General features: G+C 34.7%; 1 protein-coding gene across 3 annotated transcripts; it reads left to right on the top strand.

Moving 5' to 3' along the window:
* Positions 1-4,562: 4,562 nt before the first annotated feature.
* On the top strand, positions 4,563-10,465 carry LOC108812871 (histone-lysine N-methyltransferase SUVR5-like). 3 transcript variants are annotated; one of them, XM_018585257.2, is made up of 12 exons: positions 4,563-4,723; positions 5,397-5,735; positions 5,831-6,133; positions 6,198-6,308; positions 6,393-6,503; positions 6,585-9,137; positions 9,216-9,377; positions 9,457-9,573; positions 9,645-9,748; positions 9,834-9,968; positions 10,050-10,137; positions 10,221-10,465. In XM_018585257.2, exons 2-12 carry the CDS (start codon positions 5,457-5,459, stop codon positions 10,335-10,337), a joined length of 4,080 nt encoding a protein of 1,359 aa, XP_018440759.2. In that variant the 5' UTR covers positions 4,563-4,723; positions 5,397-5,456; the 3' UTR covers positions 10,338-10,465. The 3 variants fall into 3 exon arrangements, with proteins under 3 accessions (XP_018440759.2, XP_018440757.2, XP_056843582.1); XM_018585255.2 differs by lacking the exon at positions 4,563-4,723 and adding an exon at positions 4,785-5,035; XM_056987602.1 differs by lacking the exon at positions 4,563-4,723 and having other exon boundaries at positions 4,785-5,735.
* The last annotated feature ends 15 nt before the right edge of the window (positions 10,466-10,480 follow it).

The following is a 10,480-nucleotide window of genomic DNA, read 5'->3' as shown; positions in this document are numbered from 1 at the left end:
TTCAAGGTGGATATCCCAGAGTTTCACAGAGGTCTCCGTGGAGAGCTATTGTTTCCCAATGATGATGATTTCTTAATAAAAGTCCGATTCTGTTTCTAGACATATTCCTCGAAGGTTTGTGTTATTTGATGGATACATATCCATTTGTTTCATCTGAAGATCTGCGTGAAGAATTTTGTTGGAGATCCAATCTATGATGTATACAACGATGATGGCATTTCAGTGGTACTTCATCTTTTCTGATGGTTCTTTCGGAGAACCTTATAACCCTACAAAATGTTTTTATTTGGAGAAGATGATGATGGCTTAAATACAGATTTGGATTGGAGGTTTGATGAGTATACTCTTGTACCAGTATATTTGTGGATAAACAAGATTCGAGTTCGAATATTTTCATCGTTGGAGGGACTGATGCAGCATACAAAGACTTCGCGTTTCAATCTCTTATGGGTCGCATGGGTTAAGCAAATCATGGGCTTTATTAATTGGACCTTAACATATTAACATGGCTTTTGTTGTTAGATTAGGGTTTTCATTAGTTCTGTTATTTGAGCTTTGTCTTGGGTTTGTAGTCGATCAGCTTTTGACGTTTAATAAAAATCTAGAGAGAAAGTTATCTCTTTTACGTTGTTCTCGGATAGAGCTTAACTTTCAACGATATCAAAAAACAACGTTTTTTAGGTATTCTCAGAATCAATATGCTACTTGCATTATCCTTAGCTTCCGCTACACTATTCAAATGAACATAGATTAATGGGAAGGAGATCAGGACTGAAAATCAGTATGGAAAAGACTAGTTAATATGTGAGCCGCCCTACCTGGCAAGGACGAGGCATCCTGATGCGTAGAATATAACTTTGTACTGCTTCTACGCTTACCATGCGGCCTCCTATGTTGTAATCTGGCTGGAAAATGTTTAAAAAGAAACCTTTTTACCGTCACATGAAGTCCATAACTTATATAGAAGTCTTTTTACCGTTACATGAAGTCTTCAAATTGTTGCAAGAAACATGTGTAGGTTAGTTTTGCAATTCACCATGTTTAATTTTCTCATGGACTCTTAAAACATTTCTGTTGAAGTTTTCTTCTACGTCAATATTTTTAAAATTTCGTAGTCTCCAAATTTAAAATGATTTTTAAGATTTCCTGTTAGTTCATGTGTATTAATCGATATTGGAACTCCTGAATAAATTCATAATTTAATTGATGGTAGTTACGAAGTTACAAACATTCATGTTTATTAATATTTCTAGTTAATGAGAGAAGACTTGTTAAGAAATCTATTAGGAGAAGTATTTTATGTTAATTTTTTGTAAAACTTTACAAAAATATATTTTATATATGATTTATTAGTTATTAATATATTTTAATAGTGTTTCTAAGATAGATAATTATATAATTTTTTGAAACACAAAATAGTTAATTATATAAGAATTACATTAATGATGATATAGAATTTAAATGTCATTACCATATTAGAAAAACTTTAAAAAAGTATAAATCTTTTTAAAATTAGGTTAGTGTCATGTTATATTTTTTCAAAATCATGTCATCTTTTGTTGTTGAAATCAAACGTGGAGACGACACATTCACATATTACTTCACCAATACTGTGGGGGATATTTATATTGTTGTCTTTATCTCAGTTTCTATTAGAGAGTGAGAGTATCAATACCAATAAATCAGAATCATTCCCAAATTATACCATTAATGAATGTTTTAAAGTTTTCCAAAATTATCCTTAATTTTACAAAAGATAATAAAATTCATTAATGCCATTTGAGTCTTTTAGTTTTGGGCATGCAGAAATATATTTAAATGGATCAATAAATAATGGGCTTACACATATTTATAAAATATGCTACTATTATTTAATATAAATATTTTATGTTCAGATATTAGACATATATATTCTGAAACTAAATTAATAAAAAAAACATAATGACATTATAATGTTATTTTCTTAAATCTATGTATCATAAAATTAATTTTAAATCTAAAATAGAAAAATAGAAAAATAGAAAAATACAAACTTATAATAGGTTATTAATAACAAAAATAAACTAATATTGTCATATTAATAAGTTTTATATTATCTTTTTATTTGGATGACATAATAAAAATATCATCAAAGTTTAAAGACAACAAGTTTATGTAGTATTAAAAAGTACATGATTAATTTAATAAAAAAATCAAAATACTATAAGATATTTTATGTTTTATTTGATCATTGGTATTAGATCACAGGTTAATAATAAATTTTTGGGTTTTACCGGGTTCTATCGGATTTTTAATCAACGATTTTTTCTTTAAATCCGAACTAGATTATATACATGGTACGGGTCTACCAGTTCAGCAGATCTAGGTTGAATATGAAAACACTTCTTAAAACTCAACATTATTTTCAAAAAACTTTTAAATTATATGTTCTTTAATAAAAAATTATAAATTCATTCAAATCACTCTTGACCAAATATTTGTTCTATTTATTTTTATTTTGAAGAGAAAAACAAATAATAAAAATATAAGAACTCAATTGTTATGATTTGAAACAAAAATAATAGTAATTTGTAAATTAATTTTCGGTTAATAAATGAAAACAATCCGCGCTTTTTAGCAATATTTTATATAATTATAAATCTTTAAAATTATATAATAGCCCAAGTAAATATTTGGATAAAACATTGTTTAACTTATTACAAACATAAATAGGTTGTATGACGCATTTTAAATTTCGCTATACTGTACACACTATTACAAAACCGCATAATTAAAATTTGATCATGTTACAGTTTATATAATTAAAACGAATAATAGTTAATCTTTTTTTTTTGTGCACCGAATAATAGTTAATCTTTATACTAAAAAAACAACAAAAAACCCCGCCTTTTCGAAGGCGGATCAAAATCTAGTATTAAATTTTAAAAACGTTCTTACACGAATATTCAAAAAGGTGAAAATAAATATCCGCAAAAGGATCTATACTAATAGTCTAATACTATATCATTTACTTTTAATATAGGAGGTGACTGGTAAATAAATTAGAGTAAAATGGAAAGTAGCAACTTATTGAGTTGGTTACATAATGGGACACAATCTGACTTATTCTTTCATCCAGAGACACATTGTACATTTGGGACACTTTTTCTTGGCAGTTTCTATGTGTAATGACATCGATGTCCTTAATAAAAATTTCGGTATTTTTTGGTCCCTAAAAAAGGAAACCGGTTTGGTTTGTGGACGGGTTTATGATATCAAGAGCCTTAGTCTTGACCATTGGATCTTGATTTTGTGCTTTCAATCCAAAGGCCGAAATTAAAACTGTAGAATTAGGTCAGTTTGATAAGGATTTCCACGGCATGTCGTACTTCTACGCCGTCCACTAAGTTGTGGTCGGATCTGTGGATTATTCCGTCCACAGTTCCTTTTTACTTCGGTTCCGTCCATTTAATTATGGTCAGACCTATAGATTTATTCCGTCCACAAATCTTTTTTACTTCTACTCCATCCACAAAACCGCTTACATCTATTCCGTCCACAAAACGTTTTACATATATTCCATCCACATACACTTTTTCCCAATCTATTGCATCCACAAAATGTTCAAAATAAACCCCGATGTAATCAGGCTGGTGACAAGGATATCCACAAATCTTCCTTACTTCTACTCCGTCCACAAATCTAAAACTACATGGCGGATGAAAGCGGTGGTGGCCTGGTAGGTTATTACCTGAAAAAATAAAAATTAACTTTGGCAAATCTAAAAACGGTGAAATCATGTTTTTGGGTACGAAAAAGTGAATTAAATCCCCAAAAATACCCACAAACACCAATCGGTGTTCTATGGGTTTGAATCGAGAACATAAAATCCAGACAGAGTCGGTGTAGCTATTGAAGAAATTAGTTAGAAGCTTAAAAACCTGGATCCGACAAAAGAAGGTGTAGATTAGGAAGATTTAAACAAACCTTGCATGTTTTGACCTCGAAGAACAGAAGAATGACAGAGATGATGTGATTCAGTGGTTTGGAGACGAAAAAGAAAGAAGAAAGCGTCTGGTATGGAGAAAGGTTGTAAATCTTGAATTAAAAATTAGGGTTGGGAAATTGATTAAAAAGGTTGGTACAACAAGTAAATCAGACCGATGTGGTTTTTGCGTTTTCTATTATATGAGGGCATATATGATATTCACTAGCTCAAAATGTTGTCACATGTAGAAAGTGTCTTGGGATGAAATTCTAAAGTGATAAAGTGTGTTAGAGAGTAAAAAATTCCAACTTATTTTAGGCGTCAACATTTTTTGTTATCAACTATTTTAATATCCTTTCTCTGTATAAAAGAGGTGGAATATAATAATGGTGGTTAAAGTAAATTTGCAAAATTTCCTTCAAAAATGGGTTTCTCCGAGATATAAAGGAAAGAGAATAAGGGTTGATTGTTATTAGATCATCTCTTGAGTAAAAAAGTGGAGTAAAATTGTTTCAATCCAATTTCATATTTCTTTTTAATAAACCACACAAGTAATAAAAAATTATCCCTGCATATAGCATAGAAGTTATCTTTTCTTTTTCGACATTCTGGCCATGGTACATCGCAAATACCGATGCCCTCGACCTAAAAAAATCTTCATAATCCAGAAGAAAAGATTTATTATACGAAAAGTTATAATAAAATTCAAAATCGTTAGATTCAACCTTCTGTAATTCGAATCTACAGATCAACAAGGTGTGACCTTCCATGTCCATACTCCAATCTTTATGTTAAAACATTTTTTGTTTCGATACTTATTGTCACATACATGATGTGTATCCACTTTATATATTCTCTATTTTTTTTGTGGTAGCATTATTGTTTGTTTTTGGTTTGGTTCCACTTTCGTGACCTATCCTTTGGTTCCGCCATGCCTGTTTCCATGAGTCTCCTAACAAGTTCATCGTGTTACTAGGCCTTAGAGTAAAAATATTAGATCTAAGATTGGTTGTTTTATGCATTTGAACATTTTTGGGCACCTGGGTTTGTTTCAGAATCTTCAATTTGGTATTATTTTCTCTTCTGATCTATGGACCCACCTTAATTTATATATCTCTAACTCTTATCAATATTGGGCTTAGATCAATTCTTGATTTCCTTGTCTTGATTCTTCTTGTGTGTATTAACCCTAATTAAGATCTGGTTCTCTAGCTGAATTAGTAGATTAAACAGTTCTTCCCTTCTTACAAGAATCAGTGTTCATGTAATAGTTATCGCCTTCGTATGTCTGAAAAAAACTTACCTTAATAGAAAATTTTTAATGGTTAAGAGTCATTTTTTTTTCTTCTAATTATTCATATTGCTTAGGAAAGCAACGCATAGTCCTATACTCCTATGTTGATTTTTTTTTTTTTTTGGTTCCCATCAGAACGTGTGATTTGATCAAATCCTGGGTATAAAAGAAGTGATCTATCTAAAAGTGGTGATCATGGAAGTTATACCTTGTCCTAGCTCACAACAAATCCAATCTCCTAGTGGTATTATAGTGGATGAGATGCTACTTGACGACGTTGTTGTTGAAGAGACCACAGTGAATGAACTTGTCTTGAAGCCTGAGCTTGATGGCTTAAATGCAGAGAAGCCTAGTACCGATTCACTAATGGAAGAAACCCAAAACCTTGGTAATAATAATGCACAAGGAGAGTCATCATCTCCTTCTGAGCCTAAATGGCTACAACAAGATGAACCTATAGCTTTGTGGGTGAAGGTAAGTTTTTGAGACTAAAGTTCATATGGTTTTTTGACCAAAAAAAAAAAGAAGTTCATATGGTTTTTAATGTTTTGTGTCTTTGGTGTTAATAGTGGAGAGGGAAATGGCAAGCTGGAATCAGATGTGCTAGAGCAGATTGGCCATTGACTACCTTAAGAGGGAAACCAACTCACGATAGAAAAAAGTATTTTGTGATATTTTTTCCACATACAAAGAACTACTCGTGGGCAGATATGCAGCTAGTTAGGTCTATCAATGAGTTCCCTGATCCTATTGCATATAATTCACACAAAATTGGAGTTAAAATGGTTAAAGATTTAACCGTTGCTCGACGCAACATCATGCGGAAGCTTACTATTGGTATGCTCAATATAGTGGACCAGTTCCACTCAGAGGTATATAAAGCTTGAAATTTAAGCATTGAATTGTGGATTGGTTTAAACACTTTTGATCTTGCAGGTTGTGGTTGAATCAGCTAATGATATAATAGTCTGGAAAGAATTTGCAATGGAGGCATCTAGAAGCACAAGTTATCAAGATCTTGGAAGAATGCTTGTCAAGCTTCAGAGTGTAAGCTCTCTTTGCTGTTAGGTTTAGAGGGTTCCTTTTTAAAATTGTTTAATCATGTCTTAACTTTGTATTATGTTTATTTAGATGATTTTGCAACAGTACATGGATCCAAACTGGCTCGAAAACTCGTTTCCTTCATGGGTACAGAAATGTAATGAAGCAGTGAATGCAGAGAGTATTGAACTACTAAATGAGGTATTGGCTGATAATGCCATCTGACATATATTGTTCATACAATTTTTTTTTATTTCTTAACTAAGTCTGCTTTGTGTTTAGGAGTTCGAGAGTTGTATCAGATGGAGCGAAGTCAAAACCGTTTCTGATCATCAGATGCAACTAATGGTGTTATCAGAATGGAAAACATGGAAGCATGATGTTACAAAATGGTTCTCCATATCTCGTCGTAGTGTTGCAGGAACAACAGAACAGCATAATAGTAGTAAAAGCATCTTTGACTCAGATGTCCAGGCGAGCCGGAAAAGACCAAAGCTCGAGATTCGACGTGCTGAGACAGAAAATGCATCGCAAATGGTGTCTGATACTTCACCACAAGGATTGGCTGCAACTAACACAGATACTCCTGTAGTGATGAAAGATGAAGATGTCATAATGAATGGTTTGGACCTATGGGATGGCACTGTTGTTGAAGCAAACGGTTCACAGTTAGTGAGAACAAGAGAGACAAATGAGTTGTCTCAACCACAAGACAGAAACATAAACGAATCAGTTGCGAAGAAACCATTTGGTTTGGGAAATAAGAGCCAGCAATGCATAGCTTTCATTGAATCAAAAGGAAGACAATGTGTGAGGTGGGCTAATGAAGGTGATATATATTGTTGTGTGCATTTAGCTTCTCGTTTCACCACCAAACTCATAAAGAACGATGCATCTCCTGTTGGTGAAACGCCAATGTGTGGAGGAGTCACTGTTCTTGGTACCAAATGCAAACACAGGTCGTTACCTGGAATGTTGTACTGCAAGAAACACCGTCATCACATCGATATAGATTCCTCATCTGATCCGGTTAAAAGAAAGCTAGCAGACATTATGTCAACCTTAGAAACAACTCAATGTCAAGATGTAGTGCCTCTTAGAGAAGTAGAGAGAAGTGTGCCCAACGAAACCACAAGCTTCACTGAGATGCTTGAGCATTGTAGTAGCAATGAGGATAACTTGTGTGTTGGTTCCTGCTCAGAGAACAGCTATGTTCCTTGCAATGAGTTCTCTACAAAGCACAAGTTATACTGCGAACAACACCTTCCTAACTGGCTCAATCGTGCGAGGAATGGGAAGAGTCGAGTAATATCCAAAGAAGTGTTTGTAGATCTTCTAAGGGGTTGCTCATCTCGTGAGGAGAAGTTGCCTCTACATCAAGCTTGTGATATATTCTACAAGCTCTTTAAAAGTCTCTTATCTTTAAGAAACTCAGTTCCAATGGAGGAACAGCTTGAGTGGGCGATATCAGAAGCTTCAAGAGACGCTGGAGTTGGAGGTTTCTTGATGAAGTTAGTATCCCATGAAAAGGAGAGATTAACTAGGATATGGGGTTTCAGTTCTGGTGGTAATGATGAAGAAGAAGATGCATCATCAATGTCAGAATCTATTAATGCAATGCTTGCCATCACCAATGGTTCTAGTGATGATAAAAGAGAAGAGAAATGGTCATTTAGTGGATTTGCTTGTGCTATTTGCTTAGATTCTTTTGTGAAGAGACAACTTTTGGAAGCTCATGTGGAGGAGAGACATCATGTGCAGTTTGCAGAGAAGTGCATGCTTCTTCAGTGTATTCCTTGTGGCAGCCATTTTGGAGATAAAGAACAGTTGCTGGTACATGTGCAAGCTGTGCATCCTTCTGAGTGCAGATTGACTAATGGTGAGTCTTCTCAAAATCCTGAAGTAGTAGGCACTTCTCAGACTGTTGTGAGCCAAAACATAGAAAATACAAGCGGTGTGCATAAGTATGTTTGCAAGTTCTGTGGGCTGAAATTCAATTTATTACCTGACCTTGGTCGTCACCATCAGGCAGAACACATGGAACCGAGTCTAGTTGGCTCTCGTGGTCGGAAGAAAGGGTTAAGGTTTAATACGTACTGGATGAAGTCTGGTAGGCTTAGCCGTCCTAATAAATTCAAGAAAAGTCTTGGAACAGTCTCATATAGGATTAGAAACATGAAGAGGAGGATGAAAGATTCTAAACCACTCAGCACAGAAGCAAAAAATGGAGTATCACCAACTCCTAGTGATAGTACAAACTTTGATGCTCACTGCTCTGTGGTTTCTAAAATATTGCTCTCAAAGATTCAGAAAGCGAAACATCGTCCTAGTAACCAGGACATCTTGTCTGCTGCTCGTTCAGCTTGCTGTAGGCTGAGTCTTGAGACCTCAATGGAGGCTAAGTTCGGGGTTTTGCCTCAGAGGATCTATCTCAAGGCAGCAAAACTCTGTGGTGAGCATGGTGTACAAGTGCGATGGCATCTTGAAGGATACATATGCTCTAACGGATGTAAGTCTTTTAAAGACCCAAATGTTTTATCCCCATTGATCCCTAGACAAGAGAATGATCGAGTAAGGATAGCTATGGACGCTGGAGAAGCTTCTAATAACGGTTTGGTAGTGGACGAATGTCATTGTATCATGGAGGCTCATCATTTTAGTAAGAGACATTTTGGAAAGACCACTGTTTTGTGCAACGACATAAGCTTTGGCAAGGAACCAGTTCCCATATCTTGTGTCGTGGATGAGGATCTTTTAAATTCAGAAAAGCCTTGGGAGAGTTTTACTTATGTTACAAAACCAATGCTTAATCCTTCACTGGATCTTGCAAAGGAGGTATCTATCTCTCACCTGTCCTAATCTGAAACAAGATTGTGTCTCTCTGTTGTAACATTGTTTGTTTGTCCCATGCAGAAGCTGCAACACAGGTGTGGCTGTCCTGGTTCAGAGTGCTCGCCTGTAACGTGTGATCATGTATACCTTTTCAGTGACGATTTTGAGGAAGCAAGAGACATATATGGAAAATCCATGAGGTGTAGATTCCCATATGATGACAAAGAACGGATCATCTTGGAGGTAACTTTTAGAATCTTGATAATGTCACTCAACTACATGCTTCTGGTTAAACTGTGACTGTTTGTGGAAACGTTTGTAGGAGGGCTATCCTGTTTATGAATGCAATGAACTCTGCGGATGCTCTAGAACATGTCACAATCGGGTTTTGCAGAATGGAATCCGAACAAAACTTGAAGTTTTTAGAACAGAAAGCAAGGTGAGACAATCATCCTTTTTAGTTCTGTCTTTGCTTCAGCTCTAGTATACATGACTGATCAGATCACACAGGGATGGGGAGTACGAGCTTGTGAACATATACTACGTGGTACTTTCGTCTGCGAATACATTGGAGAAGTTCTTGATCAGCAAGAAGCCGACAAGAGACGAATCCAGTACATAACCTTTTTTTTTTATAATCTTTTTTTTGCCTTCAAAAGTTTGGAACAGAACTTAGAATCCTGATATTTGATTTCATAGGTATGGCAAAGAAGGTTGTAGCTACATACATGATGTTGATGCTAATATCAACGACATTGGTAGAATAGTGGGAGAGCCTGATTATGTTGTTGATGCTACTACTTATGGAAATGTCTCTCGGTTCATCAATCATAGGTGACTCTTAGTCTTACCAAAAAAGAATTGCATTATTCAACAATATGACTTTATGATTTCAATCTTGTTTTTCATCTCTAGCTGCTCGCCTAATCTTGTGACACACCAAGTTGTTGTGGAAAGCATGGAGTCCCTTCTTGCTCATATCGGTCTATACGCCAGTACAGATGTAAGGCTCTTCCTCTTCTTCTTCTATATGAGCTTGAAAGAAGTTTCACCTAATAGATCTTTTTACTTTATGTGTAACAACAGATAGCTGCAGGAGAGGAGATTACACGAGACTATGGACACAAACCGGTAACATCTGGACAAGAAAATGAACATTCATGCCATTGTGGAGCTTCAAATTGCAGAGGTCATTTTTGTTAGATTTTTGGCTTTTTTTTTAAGTCAATTCTTTGCAGATTTGTTTCAATCTTTTACTTTCTTTCCCATTGGATCTTATTAGACAGCTTTGTTTTTCTTTTGTATGTCTATTCAAATGTTGATCGACCAAATATTGTTCGTTTGTA

This window comes from Raphanus sativus, chromosome 6 (assembly GCF_000801105.2).
Source record: "Raphanus sativus cultivar WK10039 chromosome 6, ASM80110v3, whole genome shotgun sequence".
NCBI lineage: Eukaryota > Viridiplantae > Streptophyta > Magnoliopsida > Brassicales > Brassicaceae > Raphanus > Raphanus sativus.
The sequence above is the reverse complement of the archived record's forward strand: the minus strand, read 5'-3'. Positions and strand labels throughout refer to the sequence as shown.